The sequence below is a fragment of the Rutidosis leptorrhynchoides genome, chromosome 3, assembly GCF_046630445.1.
Source record: "Rutidosis leptorrhynchoides isolate AG116_Rl617_1_P2 chromosome 3, CSIRO_AGI_Rlap_v1, whole genome shotgun sequence".
Taxonomy (NCBI): Eukaryota; Viridiplantae; Streptophyta; class Magnoliopsida; order Asterales; family Asteraceae; genus Rutidosis; species Rutidosis leptorrhynchoides.
The window spans coordinates 464260798-464288571 of NC_092335.1; the positions used below are offsets into that span (position 1 = coordinate 464260798).

Here is a 27774-nt window from a genome sequence, read left to right on the forward strand (position 1 = left end):
TAACCAAACGAATATTTAAAACGCTCGAGTAAACGGGTGACGTTATAATTAAATAACGAGGATATTATGAACGTTAGTTAACGAAAGATGCCAAATTAAATGACGAAAGATATTATTTAAAAAAAAAAGACAGTGTTAAAATAAATTTAACGGAAAAACACGGGATGTCACATTAAATTGGGATGGAGGGAGTACGAAAGCGTAAATAAACGAGAACCGTCTAAGAAAGTATGCAATGCAAATCTAGCTCAAATATTATTATTTTATAAAAGTTACATTTGTGAACATTCTGGCTATAACTAGCATGCAGGAAGACAGTAAAAAGTATTTAGCATACAAATACAAATATAGTTAATCTGATGTTGCAATCTTATTATGAAGATGCAGTAGTATGTGTATGTAATGCAACTAAAGAGGCATAAATGCCATCCTTAATATTCAGGAGTTCATCATGTTTTCCTTTCTCTGCAACGGCTCCATTCTTCATAACAACGATAACATCTGCTCCTTGAATTGTGGATAGCCTGTGGGCCACCACTAGTGTGGTTCTGTGTACAATAACTCGATCAAGTGCATCTTGTACGACTTTTTCAGATTCAGCATCTAGTGCACTAGTAGCCTCGTCTAGTAACAATATCTTTGGAGCCTTAATAATGGCTCTTGCTATTGCAACTCTTTGTTTTTGCCCTCCGGATAATTGGGTCCCTCTTTCACCTACATTCGTATCGTACCCCTGGATTCACATACAACTGTTTTAGATTTCTTATTATTAAAGGTGGAAACTTTGACCCGTATACTTATTATTGGACCCATTTGGGTAAATTTTTGAATCTTAATTGGGTCAATCTAAAAATGGGAACAAGTTCAGTGGATTCACATAGAAATGTTTTAGTGTGGAAACGTTGACCCATATACTTATTATTGGACCCATATGGGTAATTTGTAATCTTAATTGGGTCAATCTGAAAAGGTAACAAGTTCAATGAGTCGAACAAGTCAAAAGAACTAACGATGCTCAAAGATTAAAGTTCTTAACTTTAATTGTATTTAAATAATTAATAATTTTATAAATCTTTTGAACACAGATAAAAAAATGTATTTTGGGTCGAACCAAATCAACATGTATTAAACAAAATGACCCGTTTCGACCCAGAACTGTTACCCAACCCATGTGACCCAGCATCCTTCCACCCTCGTTTCATTACATTTGGGGGATTGTTGCCAATTTGTTGGTTGTGCACGTATGAATTTGAAAGATAAAGGTGTAATATATACGTGATGTAGGCTACTGATGAATTTATGGGCGTTTGCTAATTCTGAAGCTGCTAAAACGTCTTCCTCGGTCGCATTGCCTTCCACCCCATATGCAATGTTGGCACGAATCGTATCATTAAATAGGACTGGCTCTTGGCTTACTAGACCCATTTGCTGCCTTAACCATTTCAGATTTAACTGTCGGATCTCAACTCCATCAAGCGTTATCTGGCCTGAATCGACATCATAAAACCTTTGCAACAGAGAAATAACTGTTGATTTCCCACTTCCACTTTCTCCAACAAGAGCTACAGTCTAATAATCATATATAAAACAAATTATTGTTTAGTTAAATACGATAGAAATTAGCTTTACAAGGTAGAAAATGAACAAGTTGAGATATAAAAGTGGTCACCTGGCCATGATGAATTTCCAAACAAAGGTCCCGGAAGATTTGGATGTCGGGTCTTGATGGATACTTGAAATTAACATGACTAAATTGAATATCTCCTTTAACGTTTTCTAATACAATTCCAGACTCGTCGGTATAGTCTATCTTTGACTTTTGGTCAAGAAGAGCAAAAACTGAAGCAGCTGCAGATTTGGCCTTTCCCGAGTCAGGAACAAATGATCCTGACTGAGCAATACCCATTGCTGACATACTCAATCCCAAAAATACCTTCAATTACAGAAACATAAAGCATTGAAACATATAGTCACCATTACTGTTGTCGATGTGCGTTGGTTTGGGGATTAGCCCGTCCCGACTCGCCCCAAACGCCTTAAAATTCGGTCAACGCTAACAAGTTGGGTCAAATTCGGTCAAAGTCGGGCTGAGTCGGTCAAAGACAAAGTTTGGTCAAAATCTTCATATTTTTAAAAATTATATTTTGTGCCACATATCTGTTTTTGAAATATTTATGTTTGATATATTTATGTGTAACCTCCGTCCTACCTTGATAGTCCAGTATTCCTATTTAGGTTGTCCCAAATTAATAGTCCACTTCCATAAATAGATAAGAATAATAGGTAAATTTTCTTTATGCCCTTAACTTTTGCATATAAAACAAAATATTAGGTAAAAAGTAAGGGGTAAAACTGTAAAGTAAAGAAAAGGTACATGTGACAGTCATTTTTTCTTAAAATGTGTGTTTTTTGTTTGTGGACTATTAATATGGGACGGAGGGAGTATATGTTTAATTTTTTTATTACTAAAAGTCAATGTTGGTCAACTCCAATTCGACCCCAACTAGACCGACTCGTCCCTCCAAGGTCCCGACCTACTCTTCCTGATCGTCTCGTCTCCGACACGCGAATTTTACAACCTTGGTCACCATAAAAACTAAAGGTGCCAATTCTAACCCAGTTACTTTATGAACCGGTGTTTTGGATTTTTTTTTATTTCTAATGTTTCAAATGGATTGCAGGTGATCCGTAGCACATTTGCAGTTCTATACAACCTGTTATCTTGATATATGTGGAAAATTAGATAGTGTTCTAGTAAGGTAGTTTTTGAAATCAAAATTTAACACAATAACTATTTATCACTCTTTTCAAAAATGTGAACAAAAAATGTTTTGGGTTAACCCAATCCAAGTTAGACCTTTTACCCACCTCTAACTCGAACCTTGTATATTGATTAAGCTCAGCTTACCTGGAAAACTTTGGAGAATGTAGTCAGACCAGCTTCAACAAAACGAGCTCCAACATAAAAGCTTGTTGCATATACTATAAATAAAAAAAACATGGACGACCCAAAACTAGTACCGCTTACTAAACCTTGTTTAATTCCGGCTCTTCGAGGCCCTTTACATTTATTTTCGTATAGCTTCATCACCTTATCCTCAGCACAAAATGAAGCAATTGTTCTAATGCTTCCTACTGCATCACTTGCAACTTGACTTGCATCCTCATATAGTTTCTAGATGCAAACTTATAGCAGTTTACTAAAGGTGGTATTTTCAACCCATTTTAACTAGAAGTAGGTATTTTTGGATTCTGTTTTATCTCTGATAGTTCAAAGGGTCAAAATCAGCCCATTGTGTAATTTTTATACCGACATTATATCTATGTACAAAATATAGTATTGAAATAATTGTGTGTTCAGCCCGTACCAAAAATTGTATTGACCCTTCACCCAAACAACTATACCCGGTAATTGGGACCCATAGCGTGAAAAATGGGTCCAATGGGTTAGTTATTTAACCAAACGGGTCCATAAAAAAGTTAAAGAATGGGTCCAAATTGAGCCCATACGAAGCCTAAAAATATATATAAGGTCCGGCGGGTTCTTAACGGGTCTTTATGAGATTTTAAAAATAGTTTTTTCTAAAGGTTTTACTAGTTTAAGACAATTTGAGAAACGGAGCTCGACCCAATACGACCGACCCAACCCATTTAGACCGAACCCGTTTGACCTGTCAAAATAATCTAACCATTCAACCCATGACCCGTTTCAACCCAACCCAACCTGTTTGCCAGGTATACAACCAACCCACACATTTTACCATCACTACTTCTAATTCGAAAACCCGAAATACTAACAAAACAAGTGACTCACCTTTGTATCCGCACTGAAACCGCTAATGAATTTCATCTGCAAGTATGCATTCAATACTAACAATGGCAACAAAAGTAAAATGACAAAAGCCAATTTCCAGCTACCCATAAACGCAACGATCAGACCACAAATTGCTGAAGACGTGTTCTGAACAATTAAAGAAAGACTATCTCCAATCAACCCTCTAACAGAAGCTGCATCGGTCGAAAGCTTCCCTCCAATTGCACCGCTCGAGTTTTCCGTCTTATCGAACCATGCGATCTCCATTCTAACCAATTTCTCAAAGCATTTTAATCTGATCCTCCATATTAGTTTACTCCCAGCTATACCAAAAAAGTAAGTCCTAAATGGTGCTGATATCAAAATTACCAAACCAAGTACTAAAAGCATTGATGCCCAGAACGTTGATTTCTCACGAACCACGTGAGCTGGTTTAAAGAAATCGGTTATAATAAATGATAAAAGATACCCGAAAATTGGTAAGATCGAACCACTAACTGCAGCAGCTATACAACCTAGTAGTATTACTGGGATTTCGGGTTTGTTCATATAAGCCAAACGAACAAGCGAGGTACTGGAATTAGCTGCATAAGATTCTTGATGATTATCATTATCAGATTTTAATAGATGTTGGTTATTGTTATTGATATTAGACGATTCGTGACTTATAACATAAACGGGTTGACTTGAATTTTTTCCAGATGTCATGCTAATATTATAATCACCATCTTCTTGTTTTTCAGAGCGTTTTCCGAGTTCTTGTAATCGTATTAGCTGGCAATACGCACCTTCAGGATCTTGTAATAACTCAGAGTGTGAACCTGCAGGTTGATTAAATTAGAATCACTGAACAAATACTAGCTAGAGGTGACCAAACGGGCGAGTCGGATGAGTAACTAAGAGAAGGACCTTTCTCTACAATCTTGCCGTCTTGAATAACAGCGATTACATCAGAATTTATTATCGTGGTCAAACGATGAGCTAGAATAACGGTAGTGCGATTAAGCATGATTTGATCAAGTGCCTCTTGAACTATCCTTTCGGATTCTGCATCGAGAGCACTCGTAGCTTCATCCAAAAGTAGAATCCTAGGGTCTTTTATGATTGCCCTGGCTATTGCGATTCGTTGCTTTTGTCCTCCAGACATTTGAGTTCCATGATCACCAACCATTGTATCTAATCCCTGAATGAACAACAGAATCTGGTATTTATAACCAGAGTTGGTAAAATGGGTGGGCCGGAGTGGGTTTGTTAGGTATTGGGTCAAAACAGGTTGACCATAATACACCTTTTTCCATGTTTTGTGTCAACAGTTAATATGTCAAATGTGTCAGTAATTGGGTATGAAACAGATAATCTTGATTGGTTCTTGAATCATGTAAACACTTCCTCTATAAAGTATTTCGACTGACAAGGTTCATGAAATCTTTATAAGGATAATACAAGAACAACACTTTGTGTTTTGGCAATAATATCAGAAATCATAATAATATCGGAGAATATGTATGTGTTTCTATGTTCAAAAAACGAAAAGGCATCGGCAAGTTAATGCCATTCGAAAATCGGTTAATGACAGTTAAACGGAAAGGGTGCAACTTTGGAGGGAATAACTATTGACCGAAAAGTCATGACTTTTGGCGGGAAAGTTCGTTTGGACATAACTTTTCATTAAACGGGGTATAGTAATATACCGTTTGATTACTCTTGCTTTTTAATAAATCACAACTACCTAAAATGATTTAAATGATTGATAGATGACACAATCATCAGCAAAATGTGTATACAAATTTATATACACAGAATATACAAATGGATGTTAACCGAACCTGGGGGAATTTGTCAATAAATTTAGCAGCATTTGCCAGCTCAGCAGCCACCTTGATTTCATCGATTGTCGCACCATCCTTCCCGTAAGCAATATTATCTCTAATGGTGGAACTGAACAAAACAGGTTCTTGGCTAACAAGACTAATCTTTCCTCTAAGCCACTTTAGTTGGTAGTCTTTAACATTAATCCCATCAATAAGAACTTCACCTTTTTGTGGGTCGTAAAACCTCTCAATGAGGCTGATTACCGTTGATTTCCCACTTCCACTCTGTCCAACTAACGCTGTCGTCATCCCACTTGGTATCACAATTGAAAAAACGTTAAATATGTTCTCTTCCGGTCTTGTTGGATAGCTAAACGTAACATCCCGTAATTCGATGTCACCACGAATATCATCCGGTTGTTGACCGTTAGTATCATAAGGATCTATTTCTGACTTTCTGTTTATTATCTCGAATAGTTTAAACGCTGCAACTCGTCCCGAGCTGAAAGCACTTAAGCATGGTGACACCTGGCCTAAAGAACTGGTAATAACATTTTTCAAGAAAATCATCAATTTCACCAAAAAACATAGCATATCGAAGTTATTTGATTATAAGTATACCTGAAAAACGGGTCAGGTTGGGTCGAGACCTAAACAGCGTTGGATCGAAACAGGTCATGGGTCGGACGGGTCAGATTTTTTAGATGGTTCGAACAGATCGGGTCTAAATGGGTCAGGTTGGGTCGAGAGCCATTTCTCAAAGTTTCAAAAACTCGTAAAACCTCTAGATAATAATATTTTTAAAATCTCGTAACCCGTTGGACCTTATATATATTTGTTGGACCCATTTTTTTTTACTTTTTTATGGACCCAATTGGTTTAACACCTAACCCAATAGACCCATTTTTCAAGCTATGGGTCTCAATTGCAGGGAATAATTATAAGAACTATTTTCAAGAAGTTGAGCTGATTGCACTTACAATGATCCGATTAAAACAGCGAGGACTATGTTAATGACCTGTCCTCCCGTGTAACCTTTATCAACAATCATTATTCCACCAAACCAAATCGACAAAGCGTAACAACCGAATACAAAAAACACAAATATGCCAGAACAAACTCCAACAACCAGGCCCTCTTGCACACTAGCCTGGTACGCTTTCTTAAGAGACTTGTCGTACTTGACAATAGCTTGTTTCTCCCCTGTGAATGATGCAACCTGCATTAAAAATTATTAGTAAGAATCGGTGATAATTTTCATAACATGATATGGAAAAATTATTTAATTCTTACGGTTCTGATAGAACTAATCGTTTGTTCAACAACAGCTGCTCCAACGGAATAAGCAGCTTGGCCTCTTGACATTAGTTTAGTAACCATTACAGTCATAAAGCCAGCTGAGATAACTAACGCAGGAATCGTAGATACTAATACTAGAGAAAGAAGCCACCCCTTTGAAAAAGCAATCACGAGCCCTCCGATAAAAGTCGAAACTACCTGTATGAATTTTCCAACCTGAAGATTCATCAAGACAACTATTAAACTAAATTTCCGAAACAGTGCCAATAAGACCGTCTCCAACGCAGGCGTGTTGCACGGATTTTGGACCCAACACGCCACCCAACACGGGTTAGCGCGGCGTGTTGGGGGTGTAAGGGACACGCGTGCTGGAAGTTAGCACACAACAAATGGCCGCGTGTTTGTACCCTTTTGCCGACGTGGACTCACCCCAACCACATACCATGCAACGGAAATTTTTTTTTTTTTTTTTTTTTTTTTGATTTCTAGCCCTCATCTCAGTATATATACATAAAATAAATATACACTATATTAAATCAAACACACATATTCACTTTCAAACACAACAAAATTAAATACAACTCAAAAACACTTCGTCAAAATCAAACACAAACAATGTCTCATCCGAATGAGTGGTCAATTTATAACAATATTATGACCGGCACCGGTGAACCGACTACTCCGGGCTCATCATCTTCATCTCGACCTTCTTCTCTTGATTTTGCCAACTATACCACTAGCTCGTTTAATATGAGCCAACAAGAAATTGAGCAACAAATCTAAAGATTACAACAAATCCAAAAAATACAAGAGATTCAAAGAGAGCTCGGTCTTAGCCCGCAACAACTCTCACAACTTCAAGGTCAAACACAACCAGAAACTCAACCACAAACTCAACCGGACGTTGAGCCCGAACAACCCGGTGGCGTGAGAAGAAGAAAACACCAACGAAAAGGCAAAGATAAGGTACGTGAACCAATCCAAAAAAGAGTTTGGACATCGGCCGAAGAGGTTTGGTTGGCGAGATGTTGGCTTGATGCATCCGAAAATCCGATTGTCTGAAACTCTCAAAAATATCAATCTTTGTAGCACACTGTAATGAACAAATTCAACAATAACGAGCACGGATGGTATCGAAATGAAGATGCGTTATCGGGGAAATGGCGTTATGTGGACACAAGGTTATTATGAGGCGGAAAAACGCAATCCAAGGCGTAGTGGGAAAACCGAACAATGCTTTTACAAGGGTGCGGTAAATGCGCATTGTACTAATGAGATGAAGACGTGGGCGTTTAAAGATGCTTGGGAATTTTTAAAGGACAAACCAAAGTGGATTGCGCCTACTCCGGTTGGTGGAGCAGTTTATGGAGGTTTGCGTGATGAGGATGACGAGGAGGTCGCGGTCCACACGATTGATATCGCGGATGATCGTCCTGATAACGTGCTTTTAGGTGATGATCCGATTGAAAGGCCCATGGGAAGGAATCGAGCAAAGAAGGCGGCTAGGTCTTCTGCATCTTCCGACGCAACGCAAAGCTCTCGGTCAACACACTCTTCAAAGTTTGAAGAGTTATGTGAACAACTTAACGAGTATAGGTCCGAAGTTGCACAGAAAAAGCTTCAACAAATGGACGTAATCACCAAAGCGGAACGTATGAAAGCCGCACTCGAAGCCACAAAATTTCTGTCGAACTTGGACATTAATAACATCGCGAACCCGAAAGAGAGAAAGCGTTGCATGAAGATGAAGAAGAACTTGCTCCAAGAGTACGTCGACTTAATTCAGCTGTCGGATGAAGACAACGAGTAGTAGTTTAAATTTTTAGGACTTTTTTTAAAAATGAAGTAAGTTTAGGTTGTCTTTTTATTTATTGTAATTTTCTATTTTCAGGACTTTTTTAATGTAATCGTATTTTTATTATTAATTTTAGTGTGTTTTATTGTTATAATTTCAAAATAATAATATAACTAATTAAACAAAATAAAATAAATACATGAAAAATGAAAAAGAAATAAAAAAATACCCCACCCCTACCCAGCAACACGCCACTCAGCACGACACCCATTACACAGCAGTCTGGCAGCAGTAGCACGCTCATCAAGCACCCCACCCCCACCCAGCAACACGCCAACACGCCCCGCAGGGTTAAAAATGGTCTAACATGATTCTTCGTGGCAGAAACTCTTGCACGGATAGTCCTCACATGACTGGATTTAACGGTAATAATTAACGCCCATTAGAGGCAGGGACTATCCAGGCAAAAACTGCAAACCATAGGACTATCCAAGCAGAGAAAAAAACTTTAGGATGAAACATTCAAGTTTTGACAAACCTTTTCTCCCATAGCATCCTGCATAATAACAGTATCACCAGACATACGTTCGACAATTTCTCCGGTCTTGCTTTCTTGATCAAAGAATCCGACATTTTGCCTCAGTATCGTTTTCAAGTATAAACTTCTGATACGTGCAGCCTGCCTCTCCCCAGTCACCATCCAACAAACCACCTCTACAGATTAATCAAATATTGTTCCTTGGTTTATTAGACAATAAAAAAATCTAGTAAAGAAGCAGGAGGTTAGCGTAACTAACTTACGTAAAAACGCTGCAGCACCGGCCCCTGCAGCCAAGTAGATATATTTGAGAGAAACCTGATAACAAAATATGAGTTAGAGGACACTGCATGATGCAATTGTTGATACCTTAAAATATTATATTTTGAATAATCATTCCGACCCGTTTTTGGACACCTCTAAGTAATACAGTAAATGTTCAAAATTTTGATCATCTAACACACGATATTGGGCGTTGGCGTAGAGATATTTTTGTTTTACCTTGGAGATTTGATGTACAAGGGCCTTGTTATCTGGAGTGTGCCCAAATATGTCAATTAGCTCCCCAATTATCACTGTCTGCATAGGCATAATAATCCCACTTCCAATTGCATTAATTGTTCCAATGAACATAAGAACATAATCAACTGAGTCTGCAAAACTAAAAAGCTTGTAATATGGGACTACATGATCAGGTTCTTTATTCTTCGCCTGAGCCGAATCTTTAGGTTTTTTAGATTTTTCTGAAGCTTCCGATGTAATGCCTTTTACTTGTTTCATGTCTCTTATAGCACCACTCTTCGTATTTTAATTACCGCCTAACAAAAATGGACCGCGGATCCAATACAAGAGAATATAATGATGAATATTATCTAGACTGAAAACTGATTATGGATGTTACCTTGATACAGTTAATGTCATCCGCCATTTAAATTTTGTGTTCTTTGTCAACCTTTAAGTATGTGGTCTCTCTTGAAATTAATTAATGGAATAATCATAATCATAATCAATACAATTATATAGTAATCATTCCCTACTATATAAATTATCACTGCTTAGTTTCTTAGTTTACAATGAACTAAATGAGTTAAACTTGCTTAATTACATGAACAAGAAATATCCTATGTTGGACCGTATCTGATTGTTGGTTCCTTTTGTATCTTTTATGTTTAAATTTATTCGTGTGGCTTTTCCTGTCGATTAAGATCCCAATAAACCATCACGGCATCGATGTGATCATCCGACAACAACAGATTGTTACAGATTATTGCTATTTTGATTATGAGATCCAGCCAATGCATGTATTCATGCATAAATGTTTTTTTGGATTTTGTGTTATATGGAAGTGTAAAGAGAATCATAATTATTATCAAAGATTACTAATCATTGGCTCTAAGACAACTATAAGTATAGTTTCACTTTGTTGTCTACAATTTTTTTGTACTTTTCTAAGAAGTTAGTATTTGACAGATCAATGAACATTTTAATTAATTTACTCTGTAATTAAATACTTGGATATAATGATTTGAGTATCTGACCGTGTAACATATAAGATCCTTGAGAACTTTACAGTAACTAACTTTGTTCGCATTGTCAACTAGAACAAGAAAATGAAATCAGTTGATTGACACATATATGCATATGGTATTCTTGATTAAGTGATTCTTTATTCTTATCGTAAGATCAAAATTCTCTGTTGGACATATGGGATAACAAACTTTCTATTAGTATTTTTTTTTTTCTGCAAAGCTAGAGGATTTTATTACTGCTATCTACTAGGAGTATTAGTACTATTAAGAATTGCATATAGTATAGAAATAATAAAACATCACGGATGATTCATGTGGTTTGTATCGAATTACATTAATGGTTCATGTGTTTTTTTCGTCAAGAATGATCCATGTGGTTTGCACTTGAGTCATCGATAGTCTTGTCCTAACACTCGTTCTCTTGTTCCGTTAAAATTTGTCATGTGCAAGGCACAAGTGCACAAAAACACTCAGGCCCGTCTGGTTCACGGAATCCAATGAGATTCCGGCGGAGTTGGAATTTAATTTAGACTCGTGTCTAAATTCTATTACAATTCCGCCGGAATCTCAATGGATTCTGTGAGCCAAATGGGGCCCTAGTTTTCATCACTTATGCACCTTTTACCATCATCCACATTCTCTTCTTCATTAAACTCTAAAACCAACTCGAATCTAAATCTTAGTTCAAATTCAAATCCAAATCAAATTAAAAGATCTAACCTTTGAGATTCAATAATCGGAAGACGAACAACAAGAAGTTCGCAAAAATCTCAATAATTTCTTGAGCTGCGACCATTTTTTCTTCCCTTTTTTTCTGAACGGCTATTTTTTGACATCAGTAGATCATTTATTTCAACGACTCTCATCATTTGCACGTTCATTTACACATAACACACACGTTCGGCCGGAAACCTAAGTATAACATATACAAACAAACGTCAATGCAAGTCATACTTTTTTCTTGTGTAAACAACTAAAAAACAAAGAGATCATAATTACAATAGCTATTATACCCTAATTCGAGCAGTAGCTTATTGACCAGTATTCGGAAGTTTCGCAATGTCAAGTCGCATCTGCTTTAACTTCAAAAGTGTTTTGCTGTTTTCAACAATTAATAAACCACAAACAAATTACTTAAGAATTCAATATTTCAGCTTCTAGGTCATGCCAAACGATTATCCTGAGCAATTCAACACTAATTGATAAATATTACTACCATTTAGAAGCCTTGAAAGCCCCTTTGGTGAAGAAAGGATCCATCATCCACGACCTTGATAATTTTGATTTGGATTTGAATTTAGATTTAAAATTGAATTGATTGAATTGATTGATTTTAAGATTTATGATTTTGGAGACGTATGAAGAATAAGAAAATGAGGAAGACAGTGAAGGTGGAGAAGAAGGTAAGTAAGTGACTGAAAAAGGGAAAGACGTTTTTGCCCTCGCGTGTCTTGCACATATCAAATTCTAACGTATAAAGATAACGAGTGTTAAGAGACAGAGAATATAGTCAAGTGTATATCACGAAAGCACTTTTGATGGAAAAAGCACAAAGATCGTTAGTGTAATCCGATATAAACCACATAGATCAGTGAAAATTTATCAAATAATAATAACGAAGGAAATGATGCCTACTTGAAACGATCAAAATACATAAACAACCTACATTAGCTTAAAAAATGTGACCTTTTTTGTTGAAGATTCAAAAGATCCCAATTGAGAGGATTTGAAAACCTAGTGAGATCAAATTTCATGTCCAAATAATAATTCAGTTCTTCAAATAGGATCTAACATATCCCATTTGGATCAGTAGTGTTTTGACACATTTTGACTCATAAAGTCATAAGCCTCCGCAGCTCAATACACATATATACTCGACCCCGAAATGTGCAATTTGCAATAAAACATATACTCCACTATCTTAGAGCATTAACTCCATATAGTACCTTCATACGACTTAAAAATAAAGCAAGGATTCAAGTATAATCCAAATACTTCTCAAACTTTCAAAAAGACCACAAGGATCAAAGTCTGCACTAAAAGGCCTATATACCATAGACCAAAACAATTGTCTATCTGCCATAAAGGTTGATATAATCAAATATCCAAAGAGCTTGGTCAAATTTTTGCCCATATACATGATTTCAAGTATCTACCATTTGAGTTTTGCTAGCTATCAATCAAGGGTCAAATTCACTTCTAGCTTGAATCACAAAAACCACTTTAAACTAGTCTTTTCCGACTCTTGAGTTACAAAATAGCCAGGACCTATAACATAAGCGCATGCATTTATTGTTGATGTTGTACATGTTAGTAAACTTTTTTGTGTGATACATTGTTTATTTATCCCACTATTATAACACCAATCAAAGTGAAATCTATATTTTTTTAGTTTTATATGAAATGTGGGGTCTCTTAAGTAGCCCATGACTTATATAGAAGTGTGATGAAAAGGGTTGGATATTGGCTTGTGAAAAATGTACGCTTATACATGGCTCGTAATTCAAAATGATCTATGCATGTAACTCTTTTTTTATATGCTCATACTCCAAATATCAAAGTAATTTTTCAGTCCAATGATATAGGCCCTCACATTATATATACATAATTACATTCCAGCTAATTAAAAAGAGTTATACATTTCTAACACAAATTTCACCGTCATCACATACCTCCCTTTGTCTTGACAGACAATACAAATACTTATATACATGTTAAAGTTTTATATACAACATACCTACTTTTTTACTTATCGAACAGGTTCATAAAATTCATAAGAATTGATAGGACGACCTTAATGATTAAATTGTTGATATGAACCCATCAAGAAATCTACGAGTTTCATTCATGACAAAACTCCATGTTCAAGCAATTTTGAGTATTATAATGGCTATCCATGGTTAATTAGTTTTAAGTTAGAAATAGTAAAGTGGGCCCGCGCGATGCCGCGGGACCTTTGGGGTGCGTTTTCATAGTTACCGAAGCGTTATTTATTTACAAAAATAAAAACATTTTGGCACGGATGTTTTTAGATACACGTAGTTAGTATCCAGTGTACCTAATGGCCTATGTGTTTTTAACGGCAGGAAGATTGCGTAAAAAAAAAAAAAAGGAAACAAAATTATCGATATGATGTAGTTAGTTTGAAGAGTTTATTATAGAAGTGTGTATGTATTGAATATAGTTCGACGTACTTAGTTTTTTTTTAGAAGTGTCCATTTCGCGTATAGTTAGTCCCGTTGTGTTCGTTATTTTTTTTTTAGTTGAACGGTGGGTTCAAAAAAATTAACGCGAGGCGAGCGGGAAGATATGTCCCGTTGAGTATTGAATATAGTCCGAGATATTTAGCGTTTTTTAAAAGTGTCCGTTTCGCGTGTAGTTAGTCCCGTTGTGTTCGCTAGATTTTTTTGAGTTGAACGGTGGGTTCGAAAAAATTTAACGTTAGGCGAGCGGAAAGATATATCCCGTTGAAAATATGGGTGAAGTTTAATTAAGATTTTTAAATAAAATACTAATTGTACACTTTATACCCTTAATTTAAGGGTTTGTGGTGTAAATTGACACATTTTTTAGAGGTTGATTTAGTTTTTTTTTTTTTTCTTCCCTTTTTGGTCCTCTTGTCGTTTTGACCAAGAATTGGGTTGGGGTGTGGTAAAACGACTAAAAAATTGGTGCCCATTAGTATATATGGATACCAAGAATTGGGTTGGGGGTGTGGTAAAACGATTAAAAAATTGGTGCCCATTAGTATATATGGATAATGGATAATGGATAATAATAATAAAATGGATAATAGACAGATAATGAAATGATTGAATTTTAATTATTATTTATGAATTATTTATGATTTATGAATTAATTAGAAAATAAATGTCATTATGCTTGAAAAACGCATGGAAAGGATCGTGGCATTGGATTAAAGAGCCGCCGGGACACGAATTTCTCTTCTTAATTCACAAAACAGGAACTCAGATTCATGGTCATGAAAATTAGATAAGTGGAGTAAGATTGACGAGAGACTGATCATGATAAGCATTCAATCAAGACATTGAAACTACAAAATGGGTTAGTTCCACAAAATATAGAGATTTTCGTATGAAGAGCAAGGAGAAAACAACTTTCTGTTCGAATGAAGCTAGACAAAAGAAGTATCCCGATGGAAGGACTTTTCAATAGCAATAACCATCCACTCAATTGTAAAGGACAAAAACATATGGCAGACAACAAAATGTGTTACAAGGTACTTGATTTAGAAATTCGAAACGAGTTCGGTTTCATTAAGGGTGAATTCTTATGGAAAAATTTGATTGCTAATCTGAGATTGCGAGGACCAAAGGGCCCTTGGCCTGACGGTATTGTGGTTGCCCTTGACCTGACGGTATCGTTGTGGCCCTTTTAACTAAGAGAGGTTGAGGGTTCAAGTCCCGTTGTGGACATATTTCGTGGATTATTGTATTTATTCATGTAAAGTGTGTGTGAGTTTGCCTTTAAAAAAAAAGTTCCGAGATCGCGAGGTCTTAATATTAATGACAAAACTGTTGTATGCGCCACCAAAATATTACCTCAATATATTTTGTTTCGAGGTCGTTAGATCTTGTCATGGTTGTTTGTAGGAGTTTGATATTTCCAAACAAGTTATTGATAAATCTACACAGATTTACTAAACTGCCCTTAATAAAATGCTACACAAGTTTTTTGCTACAATTTATTGAAAGGATATTATCGAAAAGTATCAACAAGTGTGTGTGGATCTATCAAAAACTTGTTTGAAAATATCACATCCTTTCTTAAATATTTTAATTTTAATTTAATACGGAGTAATAATAAATAATATATATTATATTATTGGTTTAAACAAAATACATTTACATTAATTTTTTTATTACGTGAAAAGTAAAATTAATTTTATTAATTAAATAATACAAATCGAAACTTGAATTCAAACAATTCAGTGATTCACTATACCTTGCGTCGGCATATAGTCGGCCAAAAAGGACTCGAAAAACGCATCTAACCGTTGATTCTTCATCCAACGGTCACTTTTCATTAAACACCAATTTGCATACTATGGACGTATTCTACTCTATTTTTATTCCCCCTAAAAACCAAAATTCTCCCTCTAAAAAATTCCTGAAAATCCCTCCCATCCACTGAAAAACCTCCCCAACGGCAGAATATCAATTTCGCAAAATCAATTCGGATTTCAACAGGTTATTTCTCTAATTCATTTCAGTTATGTGTTTTATAAGAGTTAATTGATATTTGAATTCGCGTTATTCAGTATTTTGATCGTAATATCAGTCAATTGTATAGTGTTCTGCAAAATTAGGTTCGATTATATAACTATCAATCATTAGAGAACCCTAGTTTTTCAGAAATTAGTACTGTAGCTGATTTGAATTTGTTGTAGTTAAATGATGCTATCATGTGCGTACTAAGTTTATAGAGACTGCATATGTAGGATTTAGTTAATCTTAATACTCTGAATTAAAAATTTGGTTAGTCTTTTAACAGAATTTGATAAGGATTACTTTACTTAATTGTATATATTCATTGAGTATTTAAATATGCGCTGCTTAGTAATCCGATAGATATAATATGTTATCTAGTTGTATCACAAACATAGTTCCGTTAGCATAATTAGTTTTTTTTTTTGTGATATTGCTATGTTTTGGAAAGTCAAAATCAAAATTGATTGTTATTGTAATTCATCTGATCATACCCTGATTAAATAATATATTACTTTTCTGCATCTATAGTGTGGCACATGTCGTTTTTGTAAACATAAACTATTAATTAGTCTTCCAGATGAATTACATGGACAAAAACTTTTATTATAATGTATTAATTAATATTCAGCTGCTGTCTTTATCCTATATGCCGAAGTCAAAGGTTGAATTATTCTATATTTAATATGGTGCATGTAGATATAATATACAAGAAACAAAGATAATTTCAGAATTCGGATGTATCTTTTTGCAAGCTTCTTTTTCTTTTTCTGTTATTGTAGACATCTTCTCCTTTAGTATCATTTGCTATTAAAATTGCAGGATTAGTAAATCGTATGTTTACTGGTTAAGACTTCTTAAACTCAGCTTCACCTGTCTATTTTATGTGCTTGAAGTTTATTCCTATCATAAAGATTTGTAACCCTGGTTCAGACTAATTGCCTCAGTTTCACAGGTTCAGACTTTTGAAACTCGATACTATTTGAGTACCACTTTATTCGTATTAGTAAGATTTGTTGCATGCCAAAGTAATAAAAGCCTTAACTTTGAAATTGTAAGGTGCTAAACATTCATATTTCCATCCATGTGAGCAAGGTTGCAAAATTCGCTATTCGGGGATTAATCGGTCGGGACTTTAGAAGGATTAATCGGTAATTCGGAGATTAATCGGGAATTAATCGGATTGTACTGTATACATTTAAATATTAAATTTCAAAAATTATATGTGTAAATGTGGAAAAAAACCATAAATATAAAAATAAACTTTAACATAATTGTCTAAAATTATTCATTTTGCTCAAAAACTATGAAGTTGTAATGTAAATTCATGTTAACATGTTAATCATTTTTTACTTTGACCGACTTTGATTACCAAATTCGATTTTGACCCATCAATTGACGTTGACCGTTTAATTAACACTGCATGTGAGACTGGTTGCTACAACAATAAAGTGATACGAATTTGCATTCCATCTTTTTGGACTTCTGGTTTTTATTGTTATTTGAAAAAACATTGCAATTTTGTGATAGAGCAGTCATAGTTGCAATCTTGAAAGAACTATAATAGTTTTCTATCTTTACTCCTATAATAGTTACCTATCTCTGCTCATATAATAGTTGCGTGGTAAAGTTTATTTCATGTTACTTGACAATGCTCCACAAGAGATCTTACTATAAAAAGTAATGTATATGATGTTCAGAAAAGATAAGCGATTGTTTAGGAATATATTCTGTTATAGGAATATTTACTAGACCCGTAGATAAGCTACTTATAGTATTTATTTCACATCATATCTTTAGTCTTTACTTTTCAAAACTTCAATGTTAATAGTATACTGTATACACACGTTTTACCTTAATTTATTTCTATTTTATCAAATGTATGACACTTAATTATTCAGGTCTGGCCACTATCATTCTGTTCTGACTTGTTCCTAAAAGATATTACGGGTACTGCGCCGACTTTTTCATCTACTATTTCATTTAGAAAGACAAACATTTTCTTCTTTCTGGAGAAGAACTTGATTGAGGCTTGAAAAACCATCTGCAAGTTTCATTGTAAAGAATCTGACATTGCTATATTGTATATATCTCATGTTTTCAGAATGAGCACTGAGATCATTCTAGATGGAGATGTGTACTTTGGCAATGTAAAGGGAATGATACCCCATGGCAGGGGTAAATACACATGGTCAGATGGTACTGTTTATGAGGGTGATTGGGAAGCAGGAAAAATGACTGGGATGGGACAGATCACTTGGTCATCTGGAGCAAGTTACGAGGGTGAGTTTTCGGGCGGCTACCTTGATGGTTTTGGGACATTAAGTAATCCGGATGGGTCTACATATGCTGGCTCATGGAGGTTAAACAATCAACATGGGCTTGGAAGAAAGCAGTATAGTAATTCTGATATTTACGATGGTTCTTGGAAAGAGGGAATGCATGAAGGTAGTGGTAAATATGTTTGGTGTAATGGAAACATGTATATTGGAAATTGGAAAGCTGGATCTATGTGTGGTAGAGGTGTGATGAAATGGGTGAATGGTGATCTGTTTGATGGGTATTGGTTAAATGGGTATAGGCACGGGTCGGGTGTTTATAGGTTTGCAGATGGTGGTTATTATTTTGGGATGTGGTGCAAAGGCCTTAAAGAAGGACAAGGCACGTTTTATCCTGCTGGAAGTAGGTCCCAGTCTTCAAGAAGTTTAGGCAAAAAAACAGTTAGGAAAAAACGAAGTATAGGCCGTAGTCTATCTGAGAAGATTTCGTTTAATGGAATTTTCGGAGACTCTAGTCGAAGATCAAGCAAGAGAATTTCGTTGGAAATAGATGATAGCATTGGAGATTCTGCATTTGATGATAATAGTGATGTGTTATCTTATAGTTCTGATGAAGGAAAAAGTGACGTGGACGATAACAGTACTGTAGTTTGTGAAAGGGAATACGTTCAAGGAGTTTTGATTAAAGAAACGACTAAGAATGATGTTGGATCATCACACAAAAGGGGACAACAACGCAAATTTCGTACGAAGGAAGAGAAAAAGAAGTCATCCGCGGACATTTTTAAAGGCCATAAAAGCTACTATCTGATGCTAAATCTGCAACTAGGTATCAGGTACATGAACTGAATGTGAATCTTATACCTTTTTCATGGTCGATACCTTCTATGGTGAACTTTAGTTGGAAGGTGTAAGTACAAAATATAATCCAGACACCAAGCAAATAGACAATACACACTGTAATAATAAAAGATGCCTTGAGATTTATCATTTGTGCAACACGTGGGGTAAGTTTATTAGAAAATTTGATACACTGCAGACCCTGGAATCTATCTATTTCTTAGAGAGAATGTACGTTTAACTATGTTTAGGATATTTTTTTAGTGGTGCACATTGTGTGTTAATTTTTTTTAAATGATTAACTAAGCGTCGTCACTTGTCGTTACCTACTAGAACAAACAAGTAGCTTTAAACACATTTATACTCGAAACTGAGTTCTGAGTGGTTCTTTTCTTAGATAAATATTTTTTAGATTTCATTACTACTGATTAAATTTCTTCTTTGATTGTCTTTTTTAACCCCTTTTAGTTATGTGTTGGTTCCATTTATCTGTTGGGTCTGACCAAAACTTCTCTCTGATTTTCTAGTTTTTTCGTAGCCTAAAGTTTATATCAAATCCATGACAGATCATGTAAAAAGTTGCATCACCAATGCCCTATCCATGTATAGGGCATATGAGAATGATTCCTTTTGTCTACAGTCTGTTTACTACTTGTACGAACACTGAACTGTTATGCCATATGAAGATGATGCTGATGTTTAATAATCCTTCATATCACATACTGTTTGAAAATTTCCAGTTTTGATCATTTTATATACCTACTTGGGGTTCCAGGTCATGTATTCTTGCTTTCAGCCCACTTTTTAAAAGGTGACTCTAGCTCTTATTGTTGTTACCAAGCTCTTTTTCTATTTTGTTTACAGGTACACAGTTGGCAAAATTACACCAGTTCCTGTGCGAGAAGTGAGACATTCAGATTTTGGACAACGGGCAAGAATAAGAATGTATTTCCCCAAGAAAGGATCACAATTGACACCTCCACACTCTTCTGTCAATTTCTATTGGAAAGACTATTGTCCTATGGTCTTCAGGTACTTGTTTAGTTGATAATGTCATACATCCTTATTTTCCTCGCAAATCTGAAGGACATATGATTATGCCCTAAGTTTTAGGTAGTTGCAAACTCTTCCTCCCTCAGTGATAAGTTCATATTTCTTTAACATTGAGTAGTGTCGTATTTATCTATGCTAATGAGAACAATTATAAGCTGGCTGTATTAACATAAACATGAAGAGTCTAATAGAAAGGGATTAAGAATTGCATGGTTCATTTTATTATATAACATTATGTTGAGTGCACAATGGAGCCAGTAAGTGATTGATTTCATGTTTGCCGGCTCTGGTTATTTTAAAATATTGAACATCCTCACTAGTTGTCAGAGTCATTTTTTAAAAGTTCCTGGTCATAATGGGATCTATGTTATGAACCTCGTCTCCATTCTTGATGCCTTGTGGTTAGGAGGATATGATCTTATGGGTGAAGAGGATCATGATTTGTGTCTAATCAGTTCTAGTATCGTTAATGCTTTAGGAAGTTTTTTACAATGCACTATTGTTTATGTTTTACTGATGTTTCTTTGGTCTGAATACATCATGACAGAGTTTAATTTTCAGGAATTTGAGAGAGATGTTCAAGTTAGATGCTGCAGATTATATGATGTCCATATGCGGGGATGATGGTTTACGAGAGCTTTCTTCCCCAGGGAAAAGTGGAAGCCTTTTTTATCTCTCACATGATGACAAATTTGTGATCAAAACATTAAGAACATCCGAACTCAAGGTATGAATTTATCAGAACATGTGTAGCTACTTTTTACTTTTGTATACATGAACAAGGAAAATTCATAATGTGTTACTCTAGCCGTCACTTTATTACATGGCTTAGATAATTTGCATTAGTTTATTTAATTTAGAGTATGAGTTGTTGATATTATCTTTTGGTGTTCGGTAGGTTTTACTGAAGATGCTTCCTAGCTATTACAAACATGTAAGCGTGCATGATAACACCTTGATTACTAAGTTCTATGGGCTTCATGAAATAACGCTCAGAGGTGGAAAGAAGGTATTAGTCCTTTTATATACTTATTCTGGTTTATGTAGTTTATCATGATCATTTATAATTTATGTTGTTTTGTTTACACTTTTAGGTACAGTTCGTGGTCATGGGAAATATGTTTTACACAGAACTTCAGATACACCGTCGTTATGATTTAAAAGGTTCTTGTTATGGAAGAAGTACAAATAAGGATGATATTGAAGAGGGTACCACATTAAAAGACTTAGATCTTGCTTATGATTTCAATATGGACAAATCATTGCGTGATGCGCTTTTAAAGTGAGTTTAATATTAATACTTTGGAGCTTTTTTAGTTTCATTTGTACTACAGTTTATACTGATTATATGTTACATCCCCTTCAAATTTTGCAGACAAATATATTTAGAAAGGTTTGTACTAATTCTCTGTACTTCTCCTTCAAACTTTTGCAGACAAATATATCTGGACTCGTTGTTTTTAGAATCTCAAGGAATCATAGATTATAGCCTTCTTTTGGGATTGCATTTTAGAGCTCCTGACCATTTAAAGACTCTACTGGAACCACCAGATGCCTTCCACAGACCTCAGAAAACTCTCGCTGATGATGGTAAGTTTCTATATTTTATTCTTAAGCTTTTGACAATATCCTTTATATTCGCCAGGCCATTACTTTATTAAAAATGCTCATCTGATATGACACAGATAAAAAAGTAAAGAAAATTGTTAGGGTCGGCCCAACCCGTAAGTCCGTAACCCAACGTTCATCTTTTGCAACCTCTGTTATTAATGGCTAATAGTTTTGTATATTCATCCCATCCATTCTATGAGTATGCACATAACTTATCTGTATCAATCTCTTTAAAACGGATATAGGTGTTGTAATCAGTTTCAAGAGCAGATACAATGTCTTGTAGTACCAGGAAGAAGGGGATACAATACCCTTGCACGTTAGTAAACACATTATGTTACCTGCCGGATATATGAATTTTTTGCAAACTTTTTTTTTTTTTTGGAATGACCTGTCGGATATATGATGAACTGATATGTTGGGAAATTTATTTTTAGTTCTTAATCTTTCTATCTTTTAGTACTATTCTCACTACTGTGAATGATGAGGTTTCATTATCTCTCTACTATGCAATCATGCATACATCTTATCATCCATATTCTAGCTTAAATGTTAATTTGTTGATTTCTTGTGCTCTTCTTAGGTTCAAAATGTCACGTGGACTTCTCAATTCCTCCTAAGGGACTTCTACTAGTGACGCATGAACCGAGTTCTGTAGATACTGCACCAGGTCCTCACATTAGAGGAAGTACCTTGAAAGCATTTTCTGTAGGAGACAAGGAAGTTGATCTCCTTCTTCCTGGTACTGCAAGGTATTGTATATGCTCGTTTCTATCATACTGATAGGCTGTAGCACAAATGTTATTTTCTTGGAGAGATTGATGCAATCTCTCATGTACGTACTCAGCTAGGATGGGATTTGTATACTTAATACGAAAAGTGGTAAGTGATGAGGTTTTTCCTCTTCGGGTTACCTTGGAGGACGAGTACTTTACTCTAGTGTATGCGGCCTAACCCGATTCATCCGTGACCGTTTTCAAACCCTTACCTAATCACCACAAGATCTAAACCTGAGACCTTTTGCAAGGATCTCAAGGGACCAACTGTTGGGCTCTTGGTTAACACTCAAAACTAGAGGTGGTGATATAGACATGGATGACGTGTTGGGTCAACCGCAAAGACGGTTTATATACATTTGAATATGGCTTCAACTTGTTTGACCATTTGAATATGGCTTAACCTTTTGTAAAAAATAAATCCAAGAATATTTTTATACATTTGAATATGGCTTCAACTTGTTTGACCATCACTTTTCTGTTGAGTCCTCGAGCTAGATATTTTATTCATAGCTTCTTGCCTCACTCATAAGTTGGATATAAAGGGTAGTTACACGCTATATGCAAATTGCCAGTGAAGCTTGGAGCCATGAGTATGATAACTCTATCATGATCTGAGACTAAAACATCATGTAAACTGTTCGAGACTGCATATGTGACTATGAACATTATTCATAGAGGTCACATTTTTCACCAATGTACTTTTGAATGGGTTGATTTAAGGGTATTTTCTATCTCAACCCCATCAAATGAAAAACATTCAAGAAGATAATAGGTTATAAAAGGTGTCCAAAGTTTGTTTTTAATGTATACCTCCTAAGTCAGTTTATTTCATCTGTTAAGATTGTTTTTGTAATCATAATCATTGCATAAATTATTTTTATTTATACACGGCCAAAAAAGTATTTGCGAGACAACACATCCAGACCCAGCCTCCTTCAAGTCATATTAAAATTTGACATTTTTGAACCCAACTTGCCCACTTTCTGGTTTCACTAGTACCTCTTCTTATTAAACCTAATCCCTTGAAACTCACTTTCAGGTTACGGGTGCAATTAGGTGTGAACATGCCAGCACAAGCAAACCATAAGGTCTCACATGACGTCTCAGGCCCCTCAGAAGCTGAGCTTTTTGAGGTCTATGATGTTGTTCTTTATCTAGGCATAATCGATATACTTCAGGAATATAACACAAGAAAGAAAATAGAACATGTATATAAATCCGCACGACACGATCCAATGTCAATATCTGTTGCAGATCCCAAGTTTTACGCCAAACGCTTCTTCAGATATCTGGAAAAGGTTTTCCCAGCTAGTACTTGAGAGTTTAAAGCTTAAATATAGCTCTTGTACATATTGTTCACTTGTCCATCCGATTTCACTTGTATTGTTATAAGAATAGTATAGTGTATATATCATCTGTAAAGTTATATATGTATAATGTTATTATTGTGGTAATAGTGGTTTAATAATATATTGGTAAATGTATGTCAAAACATCAATGTCTCATTGTCTTGTACATTTCATTGAAAATAAGACAGCATATGTACAATAGTTTTAGATGCACCTTTTCTAGTCCCCCCTATCAATGCTCATTGCTAACTCACTAAATGATCATTGTTTGTAGTTTGACTTTTGACCCTTTTTGTGTTTCTGACTAAAACAAGACGTGGGTCTTTTCGTTACAAAAAAAGTGCAGGGTTGGATCCAAACCTGTGTGTGTGTGGTCTGGCGAAGTAAATACTGAAATTCACAGCAATTGTAGGCCCACAATCTGGTGGTGAATGTGATGGCACACTCAATGACTATATAATATGGATGATGATATGTACACAATCTAAAATTGTTATGTACACAACCATGATATTTTACAGTATTGTACAGTACACCACTGTAAAACATGAAGGTTGTGTATATAACAATTTTGAGTTTTATAAATATCACTTCCCATATAATATGGGTGGTGACCATTTTTATTAAATCTACCATAAACTATGCATTAATATGTTGTACTTTAAACCTGTTGATACACAGTTATGGTAGAAGATGTAAAAACAATGATGAATATATCAATGGCCTATGAGTTATAATTGTGTGTAAGTTCTGTTTCTAGATGCATAAAAAAAATTCTCATTTTCGGAAGTCAATATCTGGTGATTGGATAACCTTAAGTTTAATCACCTGTGATATACTATATTCATTAAATTACTTCCAGTAGTTTGCATTAATTTTTTTTTGAATGGCGATATTGATATATTCAAAAATTACTATATTCATTAACATCAATGTGATTAAGTTTAATCACCTGTTTGAAACTATATTCATTAAATTAACATCAAATGTTAGAAACTCTCTGTTTGAAATGAGAATCGAACCTGAGTTGGCAGTACCTCAAGCCGGATCTCACCCCCATATCACTCAAACCAAACTTGGTAGTAGTTTGTATTAAATCATACTGTGTATCATCTTTTTTTTTAATCAACATGGTCTGGATATAAAATGGGAGGTGATCCTCACACACCACTTTTTAAACCATGTACACCTAATTACCTATTATACCCTTCATTATTATTACAATAATAATATAAGTTCAACTCCCTAGATTAATCTAGAGATATAATGTGAACTTATGAGATAAAAGTGTACATAAATTAAAAAGTAGTGTGTGAGGATTACCTCCCTTATAAAATACAAGGGAATTGATTCGTACACTACCTCAAATTTGTCATACACCACCAAATAAATTATTTGGACATTTATACCCTTCATTTGGTGGTGTATGACAAATTTGATAGTGTAAAAGAAAGGGTAAAAATATCTAAAAAATTAATTTGGTGGTGAATGGTAAATTTGAAGTGGTTTACGGATCAACCCCTAAAATAAAATAAGCTCCTTAATATTGAATATTGAAAAGACATAAAGATTCTTGTTTGGTGCTTACTTTGTACTCTTGTATGTGGGCCAACAAAATGTTTAATACATATACAAAGCTGGCCCATATTTCCAGAGTCAAGAATTTCAAATTCAAACTAATGTACAACCTAGTGTGACAGCATGCCTCTATGTTTGAGTATTTTAGCTCTGGAAAAAATTACCAAATAAAATTTCACGAATTGTTCCAAAGTTTTCATTCATCCATCAATCACAACTTAAAGCCATTGGTATTTATTATTTTGATTTGATGTGTCCTTTTCAAAATTGAAATAGGCTCTATACAATTGCAGACAATTCAGTGTCCTTATTTGGTGGTATCCAATTTGATATACACGTACTTATATATATTTTGTTGTTTCTTCTACGTATATGAACTATGAAGGGTCCATTTGCATTAAGATAATATTACCAGTGGGTGACATTCTTTTAAATTTTGTCTATATGCTTGGTAATGGGTTGCTCACTTGTTCCTAGTCACGTTGAAGTGTTCAATTGTGGACTTGTTGTAGTTTTAAGTGAACCACTTTAAGGTCAAGTAGGAGGTAACTTATGATAGCTAAAAAAGGGTGTGGTAATTTAACTCTTATACTTAGTTTCATTCGTACATTTACCTTTTTTAGGTATAACTTTTAGAAGTCTAGTGACGCATATCGCGAGCAGCACTAAAGGTTGATGGTACGTGGATGTTGTAAAGAATCTTCGGAACCAATTATTGATTAAACTAACAAGAGGTAATTAAGAAATAAAGCATTTAACTTTTTGCTAAGTAACATGGTAGTATTTCTACTATATACAGTACTAAATTACTAATCGTTGCCACAACGAAATGACCAGATTGCCCCCATTTTGTTGTTCATGAGTTTCTAACGTTAGCATGACTTCATATTTAATTTATTTATTTTTATGTATAGAGCGAAACCATTTTTTACAGTAACGCAGTGACCACTATACATCTCGTTTTGCATTAAAAGTTTCTACCAAGAGCATACATGATATTTTAGGCTTTAGATGTGGAAAGACGAAAATGGGGCTACCCTAGCCGAATGAGTGCTCTACCGCGGGCATTGATATCATACGCTCTATTGAAATAGATTTTGGTGAAATAAGCTATATTAGATTTCGAAAATGATCATGAAATAACCCGAGATTAAGCCTCACACAATAAAATTACTTATCCTTTGTGAACTTACTTCCTTACCTTGGACTTTATGAGGACTCATCTTTTAACTTCTCCTTTTCGGTAGTCTAGAAAGATACGATCTGACCCTTACCTAAGCTAGTAAGGTGGAAAAAAGATCTTAGAGTGCTGCTAGATGAGATAAAACATTAATTAAGTGATTGAGGGACCGGGGTGACTTCACTACCTGGATCATGATCATTTTTTGAACTCGTCCTGACAGCTAGTTTAATGCCACTGGCATCTCTGATTATGGAATAAAACATGTCTATATACTCGAAGACAAGTTTTCCCAAAAAAGTAGAAGCAATATAACTCATGATACCGGATTCAGGCAAAATGAGAATATACACCTCTAGATGACCGAAAGGTGCATGTAATTTTACTTTGATATTGTTATCAAATTATGGCCTTTTTAGAGAAAAAACATAATAATAAATAAATGGCATCTAATGGGACATGATATACCTTCTAGTTGACTATTGATCACTAATAATTGTACTAACTCATAAATCTGGGAAATTGACAAATATACACTAATTTTCAAAGTGTTCAAATAATATACATTTAAAAAAAAAATTTGGCAATACATACCATTGGGTAGAACGTCATTATGGTAGACCACAAGTATAGGGTGGTCGACTACGACTTTTTTTCCTGTAGTCGACCAAACATCAAGAATGAGTTGGTCGACCACTTCAATATGATGGTCGACTACATAGTCTACCAAAGATCAAGAAGGAGTTGATCAGCCACTTTAATATGATGGTCGATTACATAGTCGAACACTATAATATGGTGGTCTACCATATACATGGTCTACTATAATATATTATACATTATTTTGTATCAGATTTTGAGATAAAATTGTTTTATTCTAGATAAAATTTTCTTGACTTTTCATATAGGATTTCAACCATATAAATTAACTCCCTCATTTTTTAACTCCATACAAATTTACTTCTAATCTTATCATAATATATATATATATATATATATATATATATATATATATATATGTGTGTGTGTGTGTGTGTGTGTGTGTGTGTGTGTGTGTGTGTGTGTGTGTGTGTGTGCGTGTGCGTGCTAGA

At 34.9% G+C, this 27774-nt stretch overlaps 2 protein-coding genes across 4 annotated transcripts; one reads left to right on the top strand and one right to left on the bottom strand.

The window, feature by feature from the left end:
- Positions 1-255: 255 nt before the first annotated feature.
- On the bottom strand, positions 256-11600 carry LOC139902855 (ABC transporter B family member 11-like). 2 transcript variants are annotated; one of them, XM_071885504.1, is made up of 13 exons: positions 11507-11600; positions 9759-9836; positions 9521-9575; positions 9258-9433; positions 6919-7140; positions 6606-6844; positions 5641-6166; positions 4724-4997; positions 3815-4635; positions 2909-3175; positions 1670-1933; positions 1276-1569; positions 256-733 (listed from the first exon to the last, which is right to left on the bottom strand). In XM_071885504.1, the coding sequence occupies exons 4-13, from the start codon at positions 9417-9419 to the stop codon at positions 374-376; spliced, it is 3429 nt and encodes a 1142-aa protein (XP_071741605.1). In that variant the 5' UTR covers positions 9420-9433; positions 9521-9575; positions 9759-9836; positions 11507-11600; the 3' UTR covers positions 256-373. The 2 variants fall into 2 exon arrangements, with proteins under 2 accessions (XP_071741605.1, XP_071741604.1); XM_071885503.1 differs by lacking the exon at positions 11507-11600 and having other exon boundaries at positions 9759-10947.
- A 4324-nt stretch (positions 11601-15924) lies between these two features.
- Positions 15925-24074, top strand: LOC139898065 (phosphatidylinositol 4-phosphate 5-kinase 7-like). Of its 2 annotated transcripts, XM_071880772.1 has the most exons (11): positions 15950-15996; positions 16837-16969; positions 17916-17964; positions 18119-19129; positions 19998-20165; positions 20748-20913; positions 21085-21195; positions 21281-21468; positions 21622-21776; positions 22381-22549; positions 23616-24074. In XM_071880772.1, exons 4-11 carry the CDS (start codon positions 18120-18122, stop codon positions 23893-23895), a joined length of 2247 nt encoding a protein of 748 aa, XP_071736873.1. In that variant the 5' UTR covers positions 15950-15996; positions 16837-16969; positions 17916-17964; position 18119; the 3' UTR covers positions 23896-24074. The 2 variants fall into 2 exon arrangements, with proteins under 2 accessions (XP_071736872.1, XP_071736873.1); XM_071880771.1 differs by lacking the exon at positions 16837-16969 and having other exon boundaries at positions 15925-15996.
- Positions 24075-27774: the final 3700 nt, after the last annotated feature.

Coding starts and splice junctions, on each gene's coding strand:
- LOC139902855 (XM_071885503.1), bottom strand. CDS start 10,037: ATGAAACAAGTAAAAGGCATTACATCGGAAGCTTCAGAAAAATCTAAA. Junction 6,167..6,605: donor GCTGTTTTAATCGGATCATT/GTAAGTGCAATC, acceptor TGTTATTACCAG/TTCTTTAGGCCAGGTGTCAC. Junction 3,176..3,814: donor GTTTCAGTGCGGATACAAAG/GTGAGTCACTTG, acceptor GTTTGCATCTAG/AAACTATATGAGGATGCAAG.
- LOC139898065 (XM_071880771.1), top strand. CDS start 18,120: ATGAGCACTGAGATCATTCTAGATGGAGATGTGTACTTTGGCAATGTA. Junction 20,166..20,747: donor TATTGTCCTATGGTCTTCAG/GTACTTGTTTAG, acceptor TTTAATTTTCAG/GAATTTGAGAGAGATGTTCA. Junction 21,196..21,280: donor CGCTCAGAGGTGGAAAGAAG/GTATTAGTCCTT, acceptor TTACACTTTTAG/GTACAGTTCGTGGTCATGGG.